Source organism: Cavia porcellus, unplaced genomic scaffold (assembly GCF_034190915.1).
Source record: "Cavia porcellus strain 051 isolate PalLab524CR breed Dunkin Hartley unplaced genomic scaffold, mCavPor4.1 scaffold_38, whole genome shotgun sequence".
Classification (NCBI taxonomy): domain Eukaryota; kingdom Metazoa; phylum Chordata; class Mammalia; order Rodentia; family Caviidae; genus Cavia; species Cavia porcellus.
The window spans coordinates 7211894-7231003 of record NW_026947521.1 but is presented as its reverse complement, the minus strand read 5'-3'; the positions used below and the strand labels follow the sequence as shown (position 1 = coordinate 7231003).

Genomic DNA, 19110 nt, shown 5'->3' with positions numbered 1-19110 from the left:
CTGGCTGGAACAACTGTGGTGATAAGCAAGGGAACTAGAACTTTTAGAGGCAGTGCAAGCCCCGGACAGAGCTGTGCCAGAAAGAGAGGGTGGGGGAAGAGAAAGGGTCATTGGTGAGGAGGCTGTTGGAATAACTGGGCCCAGGATGGTCAGGCCTGGAGGAGAGCTGTGGCATTGGAGTACTGCAGCACAACACTTCAGGTGGAACTGCCAGGTCCTGGAGCAAGGAAGGTCCTGGGGAAGACTCCTCTGATAAGTATTTTACCTCAGGAGAACCACTGTGTCACTTCAAGGCACTCATCACCTTTCTGGCAGGTGCCCAGCTCCTCTCCGGGGAGAACTATTCCCAGAGTGGAGTAGGAGGACATTTGGGCTGATCACCCTGCCTCCCCAGCTCCCTTTGAGGGGCCTTACCATGAAGACAGGACAAGGGAATGGTGATTTTGTGGGTACTGTCTCCTTCCAAGAAGCCTTCCCTGGCCTCCCTGTTAGGTTTGAATTAGGTCACCTGATTCTACCTTATCAAAACCTTATTTGGCACTTTTCATAGTTTAATTGCAGGGTTTCTGTCATTCCTACTGGATTTTTAAATTCCAGCACTCCGGCAGTGCCTGGCATGTAGTTGGGCAGCTGCAGAGCTGTAAAGACGTGAAGACAGATCAGCCCTTTCCTGAGACTGGGGTCCGGATGGGGACTGACTGAAAATAAGCACAAGTAACTTTTCCGGGTGCCTGACACTAGATCTTAGCTGGGTGTGAGGGCACCATGTTTGTAATCCCAGCATACTGGAAAACTGAGGCAGGTAGATTTAAATTTGAGCCAAGCCTAAACAACCTTGCTAAATCAACAATCTAACGAGTTAGCAGACCCTATCTCAAAATAAAAAATGAAAAAAGGTGCTGCGGATGTAGCTCAGTAAAGGCTCCGCCTTCAACTCCCCAGTACCACACCTAAAGAATGAGACCAACGAGGCCAGGTGGCGCTCGCCAGTAACCCCAGTGCTTTGGGAGGCTGAGGCAGAAGGTACACAAACAAGAAGCCTGGGCAATTTAGAGAGCTGCTGTCTCACAATTAGAATTAAAAACGAGTTGGAGAGGGCCAGGGATTTAGCTCAGTAGCATAAGCGCCTGCCTTGCAGCGCATGGTCGTGAGTTCCATCCCCAGTACCGATTAAAAAAATTAAAAAAACCGGTTGGAGGTGTAGCTGAGGGTTAAGGCTCTGAGTTTAAAAAACAGAAAAAGTTACATTCAACTTCGGTTGCGCAACTGTTTGCATTTACAAAAAGTACCGAGCCCTACACTTACAAAGTGCAAATGTTACAATACACCCCAAGCGCTTGCGGACTAAATGGTCCCTCTAGCTCCCCGGGATTCGTAAACTCCGCGAGAGGACGCGCAACTTAAATCTAGAGACTTAATTGGCACCCAGCAGGCGGCGAACCACCAATGAGGAGCGAAGAGGGCGGAGCCTCTCTTCAGGCCTCTTCCGGTCGCAATTGCTCCGCTGGCTGGGCGTGTCCCGGGAAGGAAACCTGGCGATTGGCCAACTTGTGCCCAAAGTGGGGGAGGCATTGAACACGAAAGGCCTGAGGCGGGGGCGTGCCCCTACGGGGCGTGGCCACTCCAAGGGGGCGGGCTCTGGGTGCCGCTGGGTGCCGCTGAGCGCACGCGCTGTGCTGTCGCGGCTGTCGCCTGGCGAGACGGTGGATGCGATGGCTGGGCCAGCGTGGATTTCCAAGGTGAGCGAGGGCGGGTGGGAGCGGGCCAGGCGGCGATCCGCTGGTCCTGACTGGGCGGAAGCAGCTGGCAGAGCGGCCCTGTATGGAAAGTGCCTTGGCGGCAGGGGCCGAGGCGCCCCGCGGAGTACGGGATCCTCCGCACTGGCCCACGCGGCCGAGGCTGGAGAGCGTCAAGGTTGAGGCGGGGGCGCTGGGCCCAGGACGGAGTGAGGCCTCTCAGTGAGCCGGGAGTCGGCAAGCAGCTCCCCGGCCAGGCCACCTCCAGGCGTTCCACGCTGCTCTCGGTCGGAGCCAGGCCGTTTTCCTTCTTGGGCTCTTTCCTCATTGGGCCCCCGGGCGCTTGCAGCTGCTTTCTTTCTGAGGACCTGTGCATCATGCACGTCGGGATCAACCAGTATTCGCGCGAGAGGGCCTCCAGCGTTTGTTCTGGCACTTGGGGTCTGTGATCAGGAAGGAGGGCGGGTGTCCTTGACTGACCCGCTGCGCAGCAGGAAGGATTTGAGATTATCCCTGATTCCCGTCGCCACTCCCTGCTCTCAGGGAGTTAACCTGTGCTGGGAGACAGACTCACCCAACGTCACGCGGGGTCAGAGCAGGATAGAAACTCAGGCATCCTGGGGCTCAGTATGAAGGTCACATAGCAAGTTCCCAGGCGTCGCATAGGGACATCCACCCATAGGTCCCTGCTGCTATTAGCAGTTGGTTCTCACACACCCCAACTCCCATCTCCCAGCAGATTTGTTACTACTTTTTTTTCCAGTTTAAAGGTGCACTGATAAGATCTCTACCCTGGATTTTAGGAGTTCTTGGGTTTAAATTCTAGCAAGACCATCCACTGTGTAACCCTGAGCAAAATGCACATCTCTGTGCCCTTTATACATGCCCATCAGAAAAGTATCTATTCTTGTGTCGCAGTTATTTGAGGTTTAAATAGGTCAGTGTATGTAAAAGCACCTTAGAACTGGCAGAAGGAGCACAAAAATCGGAAGATTTTTGACCATTAATAGATTAGTCTTAGGGGGCCAGTCATCAAGCAGACAGAGGTTGCTGGGTTTTGGGCTTAGTAATTGAATTTGATTGTACTAGTCTTTTCAGACCCAAATTTGCTTGGGATGATAACTGTTAGATCAGATTTGCCTCTAAAGGTGATGTAACTTCTGGATTACCATAATATAAATCTGTCCCTTAATCCCTGAGTTTACTTTTAACACCTATAGGTAATTCATCTTGGGAACTAAAACAACACTAGTAATGATAAGTTCGAAGGTAAATGTATTGTACTTTTATTGTGAACTGCAAGAAGAAACTGAGGAGTTGAGCAAGTGTTGGAGTAAAGAATCACAGAACGAGATTCTTAGGCTTGGTGGTACATACTTGGAAATACGTCCATCTGGGAGGCTGAGGCAGGAGGATTACAGGTCTGAACCCAGCCTGTTAGCAACTTAGTTGTTCTCTTAAACAAGAAGGACCTCGCCTCCCTGTACACCAGCCTTCGTCTCTGGGACAGTTTTACCTTGTTGTGGTCAGTGCCTCTGAAAGTCCTACTGAGGCCAACCCAGGGTAGAGGGCTGTGCTTGATACTAGTTTTGATGTAGGAGTTCCTCTATTGGGTTGCCATTTAAGGTTTTGTGCAAACATCTGCAATTTAAAAAAAAAAAAAAAAAAACAAAACTTCCCACAGAGAAAATAGAAGGTTTCTAAAGACTTTCCTAGCTCTTAGCTGCTATAATGAGCCAATTTACCAGCAGCCACCACTTGTCCTACTCTCCATCATCCAAGACTGTATTGAGTGTTGAAGTTGGAATATGAAAAGAACAAGGAACAGGTCCTGTTCCTCCCACCCTTAACTCTGGTACTGGGATTGAACCCAGAACCTTTATACTGAGCTACTCCTCTAGCCTTCCTTAAAATTTTTTATTTCGGGAAACAATCTCACTAGCTTTTTGCAGGCTGCACACAAACTTATGATCCTCCTGCTTTAGCCTCCCAGAATTCTGGGATTACAGTCATGTACTATCTCTCTACTTTCCAGATTTTGTTAACTAAAATGATGTGATATATATGTACAGGTAAGAAATAAAAAACAGCCTGTGCTATAAGCTATAAAAAAATCTTACGATAGAGGTTTTTCATGACAGGGTTTCACTGTGTAGCCAGCCTAAGCTACCCTCGGACTTGCCATGATCCTCCTACCTCTGCCTCCTGAATGCTGGAATTATAGGCATGCACCACCACACCCAGCTCCATTCTTGGGTTTACCTCTTAATTTGGTCAGGTCTTTTGCCACAAGAATGTGAACTTGTTTTATTTCATTTGACTGTTTTTTTCCCTCTTTATTGGGGCAGGAAGAATGAGCAAAGTTTTAGTGCTTGTCACAGAGTAATTTTAAATGGCTTCTGTTCTAATACTCCACCTGCTGGTGGATGAATCTCATCTTAATAGGATTAAGATTTGGTGGGTGGTTTTGGTGGCCTGTCATTTTGAGTCTGACCCTAACTTTTCAGTCCAGGACATGACTGCAGATTCCCAGGATCAGAGAATACAACTCATTCATACTTTCTTGGTGGCTGGTTGTTGTGTTATCAGTAGAGGCCAGTATTTGAGTAAAGGTTCAGGGTTTGAAAAGGAAGTTGAAGACAGGAGGAATGCATGTCCCTTTGTTCATGTATTTAGCATGAAAGAGATCATCAGAGTAAAGTCTAATGTTTGAGTTAAAAAAAAGCAATGTAGTTTCATTCTGTCGTAAACATTGTTGGCAACCTACATTAATAAAATCAACTTTGAGAAAAATGTAGTGCTTAAATTCTTGGCTCAAATGTAAAATGTTAAGTGTTTAGATTTTAAAATCCAAGCAAGCTGACACATGGTAGAGTATTCTAAATTATAAATTATAATTAGGAAAATTCCTAAATATATCTATAGATTTGTAACATTGTGAGCCAGCAGCATGACTTTGTCTCCACCGTTGTTGTGTGGTTTCATTCTCTGCCTAACATCTCTCTGTTGATGTTCATGTAGGTCTCTCGGCTACTGGGGGTGTTCCACAGCCCAAAACAGGTGACCAGAGGTTTTGCTGGTGGTGTGAGTATAATTATGTTTTTTTCTTTTTTTCTTTTAGAAGTTTCTCAAGAAAGATGCTCTAATACATTATATAGCATTTAATCTCCATTTATTTAAAACTGGGGGTAATTGGCCATACATACTATATACTAAAATTATTGGCAAACATACGAACACCTATTAGGTCACTTATCCATGTGAAAGAATTATATTACAGCTGGCTCTGGAAGTCTGTGGCATTACTGTCTTGAAGGAGCCTTGTTAAAATAGATATTTCCCTTGAGCCTGTTACTGTATTTCACCTTCATATTTTGGTGAGAGGCTTTTTTTCCATGATAGTACATGTTGAGAGAAAATTGTTGAGAAGCTTCAAACCCTGCTTTGCATTTTTACTTTGTGAGTTTTCCTAAAAACAGTAGATTGATTGCCAATTAGAAATTTTTCAAGCATTGCTAAGCCCTATAGACTTATACTTTCCTATACAGTTGTTAGTGGATCATCTCTTATCCATTAAATCTACTGCTTTTAGAGTTCCCAGCATTAGAGTTCTTTGCTTTAAAAGCTGATACCACATTTTTAGACCATTCTAAGATTGTGGGTCAGTAATCTATTCATTTTTATTTTATCCTCTTTTATAGAATCTGATTTGAATGCCCTAATTCCTATATGACCATATAACACCTTATGCATGAGAGATTTGTAAGACCATGGTATATTTTATTTCTTATTTATGTTCTCTACTACTGGAGAAAAGTAGATTTCTGCATGGTCTGATAACATTTATTACACATTGAACGGACAGGAAGAATACACCAGTGGGTTCTTTTGGTCTTGCTCATACAGAAAATGCAAACTGAGCCTTGCATTTGGAGCTCCAGGGTAGTTAAGCCAGCATTTCAGACACATTCGGAGAGCTGATCATTTGTCTCTTAAGTTACTTAATTTTGAGGCTACCCATTTTTAAAAAATAATAAAATATATACAGACACGCACACACATATATATATATCAGCTTGATAGAGAGGATTACTTTCAGAAGAAATAAAAGGAGACATTAAGTGAAAATATTTCTTGAGCTATACAGAAGAATTGAAAAATAATTCATCGCCTGTTCAGGAGGCATCATTAGCAGTTGAAGGACCAGGGAAAGTTGATTTGATGTTTATTTAAAGTCAGTTCATGATTTTCTTTTTAACATTCAGGCAACTGGAAGGAAGAAAGGCCAGGTAGACTAATGTAGCCAGTAATAAAATGAATACAATGTTTAGTTCTCAAATGTGTCAGAGACAAGGTCTGAAAATTATCTTAACTCATTTAAGTCTCGTTCTTTCTTTCTTTCATATTTCTATTATTTCCGCATTTGAAATGCTGGCTTCATTTTGGCTGAAGCAGTTGAAACACGTAATTGATGTTCTATCATAAATACACTCATTGTCATTCTCTAATGTAATGCAAGCTTTGTAGGTCTTTTCATGTGTTACTTTTATTGGCCACAATTTACTTGACTAAGCTTAGTTATTTGATACTTCCTATGGACCAGTTTTACAGAAGAACTAGGAACGCAGAGGCCTTTTCTTGAAGTATAGTCTGAGATTCTGAGTTTCAAGATAGACTTCTGATACTCTGGAAATATGTCTGAAATCTGCCCACCTGAAGAAGGGCATGAGACAGGTAGCCTTCGCGAAGAACCCTCTGAATTCATGCAAAATATACTGTTGAAATACTTTACTATGTTTGGTTCAATTGGTCTCATCATAGCTTGTCTGAAAAGAAGTATCCATTGGGAAATTCATTATTTGAGTTATTTTTACAACCTCTGAACTCAGACAGAATAGATTTGTGGAGCCTCTTGGCTGTTGATTTCTTCCTCTGCTAAGGTCCTGGGGAGGGCTGTCTATTACCTTAACAGGGTTTAGGGTCTGATGAGGTCTCTCGTGAATTTGTCAATTTGTCTCTCTTTGTCAATTATATTCTTTTTTAAACCATCAAAAACCAGTTCTTATTCTGTTCCTTTAATGATTTCTTATATTCAGGTTCAGACAGTAACTTTAATTCCAGGAGATGGGATTGGCCCAGAAATTTCAGCAGCTGTTATGAAGATTTTTGATGCTGCCAAAGTAAGTGGGCTTTTTTAAAAAAATCCACTTAGTAAGAACTCATGGAAGTTGTCTTCTGTGATGACAAATTGCATGTTTTAATATAGCTGGGAAGGTCTGCTGTTAATCTCTACAGATCTTCTCTTTAATAATGTGTTGCAGTGTTATCTGTTACTAGTATTGTGATAATTTAAAACCCATGGTATATAAAGTACTCAAAGTAGTGTTGCAGGATTTGTGACTGTTTGAACTCTGCTTGGGTTTAAAGTCTTTTTAGGGGGTAGGGGTGTAAGGTCCTTGTGTCTTCCCGCCCCACCCCATCCTCTGCCCTTAGGCAACCAGTCTGTTTTCTGTCTCTGTATGTTGTGCTCAAAAAATATAGTGAGTGTTTAAATTTTTTAAAAATGTATTATGTAAAATATACACATTGCCATGAATTCCTATCAAAACACTCCTTGTTTTGAACACATCGCATTATTCTTGCCACTTTCTGAAGCAGTTCTGAAAGTCCTCTTTTGTGACTGTCTTCAGTTGTGCTGTTGCAGCTACCGAATGTTTACCTTCCATGGTCATTTTCATTTCGGGGAATAGCCAGGAGTCATACAGTGCCAGATCTAGTGAATAAGGTAGAACAAGACGCACCATAATTTTTTGTGTTTTGTTTGTTTTTTGTTTTTTGTTTTTTGAGGCAGGATCTCACTAGGTTTTCCAGGCTGGCCTTGAACTTACTATGTAGCCTACATTGACACTGAACTCGAAACAATCCTGCCACACCTTCTAGATGTTGGGGTTACAGGTGTGCACCACCACACCCGGTGTTGACAGAAATTGCTGTGAACAGTTGATCAAGAGGTGATCAAATGATACAGTGAATATATACATTAACACACGTTATGGGCTGGGTACGGTGGCATACACCTGTGATTCCAGTGCTCTGGAGGTTGAGACAGGAGGATCACTGTGAATTTGAGACCAGCCTGGGCTACAAAGTGAGTTCAGGAGGCTGAACTGCATAGTGAAACCTTGTCTCAAAAAAGACAGACAAAAAAAACCAGACAGACAAAAACAAAAAAAACTTGCTATAGTAAAACATACATTGTCATTAATCCCTTTTGCAATGCTCCCCCTTGCTTCAGATATACTTACTGATTGTTCTTGGCAGTGTAGCTTTTACTATAATTTATTTTTAAATTGAAAACTCCATTATTTCTTCTAATCACACATGTATATTTGCCCGTTCTGGGGTACAGATAGACTCTTACATTGTTTTATGTAGTCAGCTATGTGTACTCAGCCTAGTATTTCTGAGATCCACCCATGCACATTACTGTGAAATGTTTCTCTCCACTTCTTACCATACTCTAATGGGAGCACCTTGTGGGTCCCTGAGGGGCAGATAAGTGTGCAGGGGAGCTGGTGAGGTGTAGTGTGTGTACCTCTGCATGCCAAGACCTGAGAGTTGACAGTCTGTCTGTCACTGTGGCGCGCCTAGCAGCCTGGCAGTCTTGTTGGTGTATCAGCTCACAGTGCTCCCATGGCCTGTAGGCACCTATCCAGTGGGAGGAGCGGAATGTCACTGCCATTCAGGGACCTGGAGGGAAGTGGATGATCCCACCAGAAGCCAAGGAGTCCATGGATAAGAACAAGATGGGTCTGAAAGGTAGGTGGGTAAGACGGAGACGTTGGCTATCACCGTTCTCTGCCCCAGGTGTTCGTTCCCAGAGTTCAACTGTGTAGGCAAAGGAAGGCCTGACCATTTACTGCAGCAAAGCCATGGTCTTGTGAAATCACCACTTGTAATAAGGTGCTTTGGACATTCTTTTTAAAATCCCAGTAAAAACATAAAAGTATTACTGGTCATTACCAACTAATAGTATGTATTCATTTTTAAATTTATCTTTTATCTCATTTTTCACATTTTTATCATTATTTTAATACACATTTAAGATCATGATTCAAAACAACAGGCATGTGACATATTGAAACGTGGCACAGTTTCAAAATCATAGATCCAAGATTGAAAATCCTTTCAGCCTCACACTGGCTAGCAGGCCTGGGCAAATTGCTTAGTCTTGGGTTTCATTTTTTATTTCCTCCATTTTTAAATGACCCTCATGGAGCGTGGTGGGGATGGGGTGATGCTGAGGACCTTGACAGTACAATGCTTTGCCCCAAAGGCTGCCAAAATGGAAGTGTGAGTTTGCAGAGCCTCCTAAGGTCATTTGCATCTCTGCCTGGATCTGAGGGAGGTCATACAGCTAGTGGCATGCATGTTGCGCTGGGTGCCACATATGAAACCAGATGTGCCCTGTTGTCACCTGAGTGTTCTTTCTTATGACAGGCCCTTTAAAGACCCCTATTGCAGCTGGTCACCCGTCTATGAATTTACTGCTGCGTAAAACATTTGACCTTTATGCCAATGTCCGGCCGTGCGTCTCAATCGAAGGCTACAAGACCCCTTACACTGATGTGAATATTGTCACCATTCGCGAGAACACTGAGGGAGAATACAGTGGGATTGAGCATGTGGTATGTTCAGTCATTCTTGTTTCTAGTCAAGTTGCTGTTTGTCTCTCGTATTTTCACCTGGACATACTCCTCTTAGTTACTTTTCTCATTGTTGATTAAAAATACCCAATGCCCAAAGTTAAAGGATAAAGATTAAAGGTAAAGGGTTTATTTAGTTTATAGTCTGGAGGGTTTTCAGTGTATAATTGGCTGGCTCTAAGGCAGGGTGGCATGGCAGAGGGACATCGCAGAGGAGAAACAGTCCATGGCAGGCAGAAGGCAGCAAGCTATGAGCAAAAGGCAGGAACTCTCTTTCTGTCCCTTATGTTCCAGCCAGGCCCTCCACCCTTAGAGCAGGTAGCACTCACATCCAGGGTGTGGTAGCCGTAATCCTAGCGTCTGTGAATCAATTGCAGCATCACATCCGTGATCCCCACAGCATAGGTTCAGCCACCTCTGAAAAGCCCCACCTGTGACCACATGAGACTTCAGGGAGTCCTATAGATACAACCACATCTCCCAAAGATAAGTTAGTGTTGCCTTTTGAGGAGTAGGGTGTTTCTCCAGGTCTGGGTCTGCAGCTGCTGATTGAAAATAGATGCAGGAGGAGCAGGGCCTGGTGGTTCACAGGCCTGGGGCTCTGCTCGCTTCACAGATGTCCCCTTGGGCAGGTGACTGTCTCTAGGCTTCACTTTCTTCTGTACAGCAGGGTTCATTACACCTGCTTCAAAAGCCAAGGTTAACACTGGCCTGTGGATACACTCTTGCCACTAGCCACACTAGCATGCCATAGTGATGTGGTCTACACTGCCTGCTGACCTGCATGGTTGTGGTCATACCCTCTGAGCAGGGCAGGACTCTGTCTCTCTCAGATCGTCGATGGAGTCGTGCAGAGCATCAAGCTCATCACCGAGGCAGCGAGTAAGCGCATTGCAGAGTTTGCCTTTGAGTATGCACGGAATAATCACCGGAGCAACGTCACAGCGGTGCACAAGGCCAACATCATGTGAGTCCTGTGGAGACCTCACTCCTGCTCTGCTTACTGGGTGATGTCAGGCCAATGCGCAGGAGTGGTAGCCAGGTCCCAGGAGCTTAGGGAGGCCTGAGGGTTAGCAGAAAGGAGGCTGGAGACTGGGATCCCCATGGCCACATGGTCAGGGCTTCAGTGATGCTGCTGCCATCTGCTGTCTCAGGAGTCACATTCTTGTCACACCCAGCCAAATAAAAGCTATCTCTGAGTGTATAAAGAAACAGTTTACCTAACCTAAGAAAAACATTGACCATGCAAAATAGTAAAACCATTTAAGTAATGGAGAAGGTTAACCCATGAAACCAATTTTAGAATATTACTGAGTACATCTTGGTTTTTTCTGGGTAGTACTATAAAAAGCTAGTCTTTTTTGTTATGATAAAAACTATTTATTTTATGTTTTTATCCTTTTATGCTTCCTGAAGGATCCCAAGACATTTTCAGTTTTATTCAGTGCCTAAAAGCAATTTTTTACTGAACTGGGTATAGTGGTACACACCTGTAATCCTAGCACACAGGAGGCTGAGGCAAGAGATCTCTATGAGTTTAAGGCCAGCCTGGGCTACATAGTGAGTTCATGGCCAACCTGAACTACATAGTGAGATCCTGTCTTAAAAAAAAAGAAAGACAGACAGAAAGAAAAGAAAAAGTTGTACTTTAATTTTTTACTAAATGAAATCAGACATTTTAACTTGTGGAACTTGAATTTCTTGAACCTTATTTTTTTCATGTGGTTGTTTTCTTTCTTGAATATAGGAGAATGTCAGATGGACTTTTTCTGCAAAAATGCAGGGAAGTTGCTGAAAATTGCAAAGATATTAAATTTAATGAGATGTACCTTGATACAGTGTGTTTAAATGTGAGTACATTTTCATACTTACCTGCTACCTTCTGTGATGAACACTGTGGCTACAGTTTTGGTTGCTAACTGCACAAATGTGTTCCTTGTAGATGGTACAAGATCCATCCCAGTTTGATGTTCTTGTTATGCCAAATTTGTACGGAGACATCCTTAGGTGAGTTTGACTACACCATTTTTGTTTGTTTGTTTGTGTGGAACAGGCTCTCACTAGGTATTTCAGGCTGACCTTGACTTGACTACGTAGCCCAGGCTGGCCTTGAACTCGGGATCCTCCTGTGGCAGCCTCCCACGTGCTGGGATTATAGGTGTGTGCCACCATGCCCAGCAACTATACCCATTTTATTTTTGGTCTCTGGTTTGTTTGCAGACACCCTAAATAAATTTGGGCTTAAAGTTTTTAGTCAGATCTTACAAAACAGAGCATTTTTCATCAGATGTGAACTGAATTTGAATGATTCAAGTGAGGACATCAATAATTAATGTTACGGGTCGGTCCTTTATTTACCAAATCAGCTTGGTCTTCTTGCTTCCTCATCATTAGTTCCTGTTCCCATCATTCACTTTTTTTTGGCAGTACTACAAATTGAAGCTAAGACCTTCATACTGGCTGCATCCTCGGTCCTTTCTTATTAATCATTTTTTAAAATTTTGGGACAGGGTCCCAGGCAAGGCTGAGCAGTCTTTCTCTCCCAGCCTTCCAAACAAAGTGTTGGGAATACAAGTGCGTGCATCGTGCCTACTTTTTTCAGATGTTTTATTGGTTGGGTGACTGGTTTCACTGTGTTGTGTTATATATAGCTGTGTTGTCATTTTAACAAATTTTTTGCTTATTATTTTTGATGGTGCTGGGGATCAAACCTTGGGCTAGCGTGCACTATGCCACTTGGCCACACCCCCATTCCCAGGAATTTGTGACTTTTGGGCTTTAAGAAAAGTTGTAAGAATAGTGCAAAGAATCCCTTTACTCAGCACCTGGGTTTGCCACATTTCAACATTTCACCATCCATGTGGGGCAGATGTGATTGCTCTAGCCATCATCCCTTGTGAGTTAGGGTCTGGCATCCTGCTGGGAGGATGGGCTGCCCTTCCTCTATGTCTGTTCACTTAGCTATGACATGTGGGCTCGGAGTGTTCTGTGGATTCACAGCTGTGGCCCTCACTGCATCATTTCCATGGATGCTCAGGTGGCCCAGCGAGGCCAGGCTCCCTGTCCCAAAATTTTAGAAAACGATTAGTAGGAAAGGGCTGGGATGTGGCCAGTATAAAGGTGGGTTGCTTCTATCTAGTTCTTGTGGTCTCAGTGCCTCCTTCTGAGTCAGCCCTGGAATCAGTCATTTCTCCACGAAACCTTGCTCCCTGTTAGTGAAGCATAGTGTTTTAAAATAGTCTGAATGCCAGGTATGATGTTTTCCTGTTCTAAAAGTCATTCAAAATGCTTTTCTGCCTCCAGTGACCTGTGTGCAGGATTGATTGGTGGTCTCGGTGTGACCCCAAGTGGCAACATTGGAGCCAACGGGGTGGCCATCTTTGAGTCGGTAAGGGAGAGCTTACCCAAGCAGAGCTTGGTAGGGGCTCCAGGTATACTTAGGGTTTAACATGCCATTTTATAGATTGTCAAAAGAATGGTGCATAATTTTATAAATAGCCTTCATTTATTCACTTTCCTCTAGATATTTATGTGTAACCTTCCTTGCTTGTATTTTACCAAAAATCGACTGAAAAACATTGTTCTGTATTTTTGTACTTTTAAAAGTTTATTTCTGGATTTCTGTTAGGCTTTACTCCCCAAGGTCTGTGTCTGTGAATTATATACAGCACTATCAGCACTCGCCATTGGGGATTGGTGGCTAAGAAAGTGACGTGGAACCCTGGGCGAGTGTCCACCACCCGCCAAGGGATGCGGGCTCTGATCTTCTTCCTTCCTGCTGATGCTCCCTTCCTGCCATTCAGGTTCATGGAACGGCCCCAGACATCGCAGGCAAGGACATGGCCAATCCCACTGCCCTCCTGCTCAGTGCCGTGATGATGCTGCGCCACATGGGGCTTTTTGACCACGCTGCAAGGATTGAGGCCGCGTGCTTTGCCACAATCAAGGATGGAAAGGTATCACGCCCTTGATCTGTGTGTGGCAGGTATATCTCCTCTTTGTTGTGTCTGTGTGAAGGGAGCAGTTGAGAGTCCTGTCCTCATTTAGGAGAGCAGAAGGAATCAATGTTGTCAGATTCTCAGTGCAGACATTCTGCATGAACTTCAGGAAGTGTGTGCACACGTGTTCATTTGCTGAGGTCAGGGCCCAGGTATTTTACATGAAAGGATCACGGAGCACTGATGAACACTGCACAGTGAGAAGGACAGTAGGAGCCAGAGGGAGGCCAAGCCTGGCTATGCTGCTGTCTGTGCAGTCTCGGCAAGTCCTTTCCTGTGTGATACTGGGGATTTCATTAAGCTACTTCCCCAATTCTTTTTTTTTTTTTTTTTGGTATGTTTTCAAGTAAAGTCTTGCAGAGTCAATAAATTACTAGGCTGGACTCAGCCTCATCAGCCTCAGCCTGTGTACCACCATACCTAGCTTGCCAAATCTGCTTTTTAGCAGAATTTCTCCAAAGCACCTTTATAAAGACGTTACAATTTGATGTTCTTCCATACAACCAAAATACAAGAAATGCAAGCTTTTGTTTTGTTTTGTTTTTTGTTGGAGAGGATGGACCATAGGCCCTTTTGCATGCTAAGCAAATGCTCAACCACTGATTATATCATCAGCCCTAAGCTTGTTTTTAACAGCCTGAGAGTAGTGACTTTAAGAAGCACTGATTTTCTTTTTATTCTAAAACTTTGAGAAGTCACGTTCTAGAGTCTAGCAGAGAAATGCCTGAGTTACACAGTAGACTCTAATTGTGCAGGATGTAGATAAAACACAAATATATATGTATATGCCTTTTTTTTTTGTCTTTTTCCTTTTTATCGGTACCGGGGATTGAACTAACGACTGCCTGCTTGCAAGGCAGGCGCTTATGCCGCTGAGCTAAATCCCCAGCCCCCTGCCATTTTTTTTAAAGACAGGGTCTGCATATGTAGTTTAGGCTGGCCTAAAACTCAGTACATAGTGCAAGCTGACCTCAAACTCACAGTGATCCTCTTGCTGCAGCCTCCCAAGTGCTATGATTACAGGAATGTGCCACCACGTCTGCCAAGAGAAGTATATTTGCAGCAGAGAGAGAGAGTAAGCTGATAGACTGTATGGGAGACTTCCTCTTGTAAGAAGGGAAATTTAAGGCAGTCACTTAAGTATCCTTTGATTTTTTTTTTTTTTTTTTTTTTTTTGTCTTTTTCGTTTTTATCGGTACCAGGGATCGAACTCACGACTGCCTGCTTTCAAGGCAGGTGCTTATGCCACTGAGCTAAATCCCCAGCCCCTTATCCTTTGATATTTGTTTTCTAGTGTCTAAAAATAGATCAGAACATGTCCTAAGTTTTTTAGCTTCAAAAATTTCCCATGAACTTTATAAAACCTCCTGTTTAGTTTTTCTTTAATTTCAGTATGCATAATCACAGCACTCAGGAGGCTGAGGCAGGAGTGTTGTGAGTTCAAGGTCAGCTCAAACTGTATAGCAAAACCCTGTTTCAAAAAGGCAAACAAACAAAAAAAAGCCATAATTAGATAGTATTTCTTAGAGACTATGAACAAAGGAGAAATTTTGGTGCTGCCTTTTGTAGCAGGAGCATCGAAGTGTTCTTGTGGACTCCCTGTAATGGGGTCACCTGGTCCTCCTGGGGAGTAGATGGTATATGGGGGCCTCTCAAGAGGAGCTAAGTGGAAGTTGGAACAGGTAAGTTCCTTGCTCAGTTCATAACTCACCAAAGGCTTTGACAACACCTTTGATTTTGTTCAGGGTGTGAGTCCCTATTTATTCTTGCTGTTTCCTTTTCTCAGAGTTTAACAAAAGATTTGGGAGGCAATTCGAAGTGCTCAGACTTCACAGAAGAAATCTGTCGCCGAGTGAAAGATTTAGACTAACGGTTCACTGATGGTGTAGGCTGCGTCACTCCTAATGGACCCTGCCTCATAAACCTCTCATTCTGTGTGCATTTGGTTTGCTTGTTTCTTGACAGAGCACATGATAAAATCTGGCCTTTTCTTAACCAGTCTGTGCAAAGGATGCAGGGGATGTCCCTGACTTGCTTTTAAGGGACTTTTTCCAAGTGCTTGTTTTATTTATTAAATGTCTATCTGGTAAACATTGTTTTGTAAACTCCAAGTAGACTTGTATCATTTGCCATTGTTATCCATTTTACACTTTAAGTAATTTTTCCTCAGCTGTAAATAATTATGATACAAAATTAATAAGAAACATGTAACTTTTTAAACAAAAGTCCTGTCTTTCTTTGGCTTATGAGAAACATAATGGAAGTAAAACAGGACATGGACATAATAGCACAAGATGACATTCTTATAAAACTAAATGGGCACAGGAGAAATTTCCCAGGAAAGTTCACATCTAAAACAGCAAAAATTTTCTTAGTGATACAGAAGATAAAGGCAGATGCTTCCTTTACATGTATTATTATGAATAAAAACTTCTGATCCAAGAAATGTAATGAGCAATATAATTTTGTTAAAAAGATACAGATAATATATTATGTACAAAGTCCTGCATGTATTGTGTAGTCAATGGTTTTACTTTGAAGTTTAACACAGTTGGTATGGCTCCTAATGAAGCTTTGGGTGGTGCCACCCTCTCCCTGGATGTACTGTCACTGTCCCATGTATCAAGGCCCCCAGCCATGTCCTAACTGAGCCGGGCCAGGAGCCAACCCTGTCAAGTCCCCTCTACCGACTCTGCAGGGAGATGGCACCACTTGCTGCTACTGCTAGGGGCCCATCCCTGGTTTTCAGCTGCAGTTGAGGGATTGGGATGCTGGCTGTTGATTTACATCTCAGCAGCTGTCCCTTGGCCTCCTCCAAATCATTGTGCCCTTCAGCCAGCCCCTGCCCTGCAGAGAGGGAGCTGACTCATAAAACAAGTCACCCTGCAGCGTGGTCTTGTCAGCTTATGACCTTCAGCTCCCTCCTCCCGCGCCCTTGCCCTGGCTGCAGCATGAGCAGCTGCGCTTTGGCCTCGTACCAAAGACAATGTGTCTTCCCTTGCCCCTGTCAATTTGCAACCTGCGGTTTTGCATAATGTCCTCAGCTCACAAGGGAATTTCTTAACAGCAGATATCTTCATGTGGGTCATTTTTTTAAGGTTGTAACCAGACCAGTAATCTTACATGTATTTTATTTTGTTTATGCTGCTGCTTCCTTTGTTTTATTAGATTGTGCTAATTACCAGTGGCTCTTGGTTTATAGAAATAAAGAATTCCAAAACAACTAAGATATTGTATGCCTTCTGCCTTTCCTGGTCATGTACCTTGGGGCAATTCAGCCTAGCTTATTGCTAAGAATGACCACTCACAGTGGACAGAATAGAAGTATGGCCTGGTGGTACATGCTGATGCCAGAATGGGCTCCGGTTACTGCATCACCCCACCAACCCATCCTGCCTGGCTCTAACAGTTTGCAAATGGTAACTCATGCTGTCACACTTGTGCTGCAGGTTAAATACTCACTGCTCTGTGTCTTGCTTGCACAACTGACAAAAAAACCAGGTACTTTTTGCCAGTTCTGTTAAAAGTTTAATATTCATATTACACATTAAATACAGTCACATGGCAGCAGCAGTTTTATTAGGCAGCGTCCAAGAAGATTCCAGAGTAAGTCTGGCCATTAAGTAAGCTAGATGGCTTTACCTGCAGCACAAACTAGTAACGCAACTCCCCATCCCCACCCTGGCCTCTGGTGCACTGGCTTGTTAGGTCTCCCTGGACTTAGGGTCGAGTGGTATCAACTCTTCAGTTGTGAAGAGTTGAATTTCATCACCTGAATACTTAAGCAGAATTTAAACTACCCCCATGTGGATGGAGCTTCTTGGAGTTGTAGTTGTTGGAATGGAACCTGGCCTGGAGGCCAGACAGACTTGCCTGAGTTCCTACAGCCACATGGGAGAGCCCAGAGCTCAGAAATGCCTCCACAGGCAGAGGCTACCTTTTGTATTCACTGGGAACCACATGGATGGTCCCAGTTCTTTTGTTCTTGGTAAAAGGAATCGATGATATCTTTGTACTTCTCCAGGACTGTGAACCGCTTAAGTTTCATCGTGGGACCTGAAAGAGAAATAGAAAAAAGTGAGGCCCAAGCTCAGCAGATGCTGAGAGGTGTGCGGCAAAGATGCCAACTCAGGAGTGGGCTAGGCAAGGAAGGCAGGGTGAGGTGCCAGCCTCTCCGATCCGGGCCTCTGGGCATCACACCCTGAGCAGGCTCCTGCGGTGGCCAGGGCTGGCTGGTGACCAACAGCAGTGAATAGGTCAGAAATGACTGTAGTTTCTGCCCAGTGGGTGGACAGACAGTGTGAACCATGGCTTCTTGACCATGCCTGGGCCTATCCCTGACCAGAAGATTCAGTCCCTTGAATCTTCCAGGGTCTACTGGGAATTGCTTCCAGGGCCCCATGGGCACCTAAATCTGAAAGTGTTCAAGTCCTTACATAAAATGGCATAGTATGGGCAACCCACTTTCTGGGCCCCCTTTCATTTCTCTTAGAAGCTTTCTTTCAATAAATTCTTCCTACTTTAAAAATAAATAAAATGACAGAGTATTTGCATATAACCCAGGCCCATGGTCCCCTACACTCCCTACCCTGCTACTAGAGATCAAACCTGGGGCCTCACAAGCACCAAATCAAAATTCAATGGTTAGATTTAGTGTTGACCTTGATCCTGTGTTTTGGCCAGTTTGCACCAATAATCATGCAAAAAAGTTCATGAATTGAGACACCACTGTATTCTTGCCTCCCATCTTTTTATGCTAAGTGGACACTTAGAATCATCCTGCCTCGTCCTCACCACCATGCCCAGCTTCTCCCATATGCTTGTTTGCTTTATTTATTTATCTATTTATTTTTTTGTCCTGTTTTCTTTAAATAACCTCTTGGCTACTTACAATGCCAAAGAAATACTATGTGAATAGATGTATTAGTTTACATCTAAAACAGCAAAAATTTTCTTACTGATACGGAAGATAAAGGCAGATGCTTCCTTTGAATACATGAATTATTATGAATAGAAACTTCAGATCCAAGAAACGTTAACGAGCAATATAATTTTGTTAAGAAGATACAGATATATATTGTGTACAAAGTCCTGCATGTATCACTGTTTAGGGAATAATGGCAAGGAAAATCTATATGTGTTTAATACAGGCTTTTTGTTGTTATTATTTTTGGTACTGGGAATCGAACTCACAATCTTGCACTTGCCAGGCAGGTGCTTATGCCACTGAGCTATGTCCCTGGCTCTATAGGTTCATTTTAAAAAAACAATATTTTAAAATCTAAGGCTGGTTGTCTATTATGTACATGAAACACGCAAATACAGAGGGCCCGTAAACCAGTCCAAAAATAGAAATAAACACTCTTACAGCTTCTGTCTTAGGCTTTTGCATCTCATCTCCCTGGAGCTGGCTGCCATACTATGTGGCATTATTGCAGCCTGTGCAGAAGTCCCTGGGCCAGAATGGGTCTGTTTCACAGCCAGTAAGGAACGGAGGCACCCACAATCACATGATAGATGCATTGCAGCCTCCAGTTCTGGGAGACAGCCCCTTGCCCACAGTGACCTCAGAGAGAGACTCAGCCAGAACCAAAGCTCAGCTGTGCTGCGCCCAGACCCACCAAAACAGAGACCAGTCTTACTGCTCCACTAGGGGGAGACGTTACACAG

The 19110-nt window shown here is 43.6% G+C and overlaps 2 protein-coding genes across 6 annotated transcripts in view; one reads left to right on the top strand and one right to left on the bottom strand.

Annotated features, from left to right (window-relative positions):
- The first annotated feature begins 1594 nt into the window (after nucleotides 1–1594).
- On the top strand, nucleotides 1595–16667 carry Idh3a (isocitrate dehydrogenase (NAD(+)) 3 catalytic subunit alpha). 2 transcript variants are annotated; one of them, XM_063243544.1, is made up of 11 exons: nucleotides 1595–1739; nucleotides 4758–4796; nucleotides 6833–6916; nucleotides 8441–8555; nucleotides 9237–9424; nucleotides 10276–10409; nucleotides 11190–11292; nucleotides 11385–11449; nucleotides 12746–12830; nucleotides 13246–13398; nucleotides 15227–16667. In XM_063243544.1, the coding sequence occupies exons 1-11, from the start codon at nucleotides 1713–1715 to the stop codon at nucleotides 15308–15310; spliced, it is 1077 nt and encodes a 358-aa protein (XP_063099614.1). In that variant the 5' UTR covers nucleotides 1595–1712; the 3' UTR covers nucleotides 15311–16667. The 2 variants fall into 2 exon arrangements, with proteins under 2 accessions (XP_063099614.1, XP_003463611.1); XM_003463563.5 differs by having other exon boundaries at nucleotides 1598–1739; nucleotides 4758–4820.
- A 278-nt stretch (nucleotides 16668–16945) lies between these two features.
- Nucleotides 16946–19110, bottom strand: part of Acsbg1 (acyl-CoA synthetase bubblegum family member 1) — a 37596-nt gene continuing 35431 nt past the window's right edge. For all 4 annotated transcript variants that reach the window (XM_003463592.5, XM_013145580.3, XM_063243543.1 and 1 more), the window contains one exon: nucleotides 16946–17496. In XM_003463592.5, coding sequence (XP_003463640.2) covers nucleotides 17387–17496 — 110 coding nt within the window. In that variant the 3' untranslated portion in view covers nucleotides 16946–17386. The remainder of the gene's footprint in view (nucleotides 17497–19110) is intronic.

Coding starts and splice junctions, on each gene's coding strand:
- Idh3a (XM_003463563.5), top strand. CDS start 1,713: ATGGCTGGGCCAGCGTGGATTTCCAAG. Junction 11,293..11,384: donor TTGATACAGTGTGTTTAAAT/GTGAGTACATTT, acceptor TGTTCCTTGTAG/ATGGTACAAGATCCATCCCA. Junction 11,450..12,745: donor TTGTACGGAGACATCCTTAG/GTGAGTTTGACT, acceptor TTCTGCCTCCAG/TGACCTGTGTGCAGGATTGA.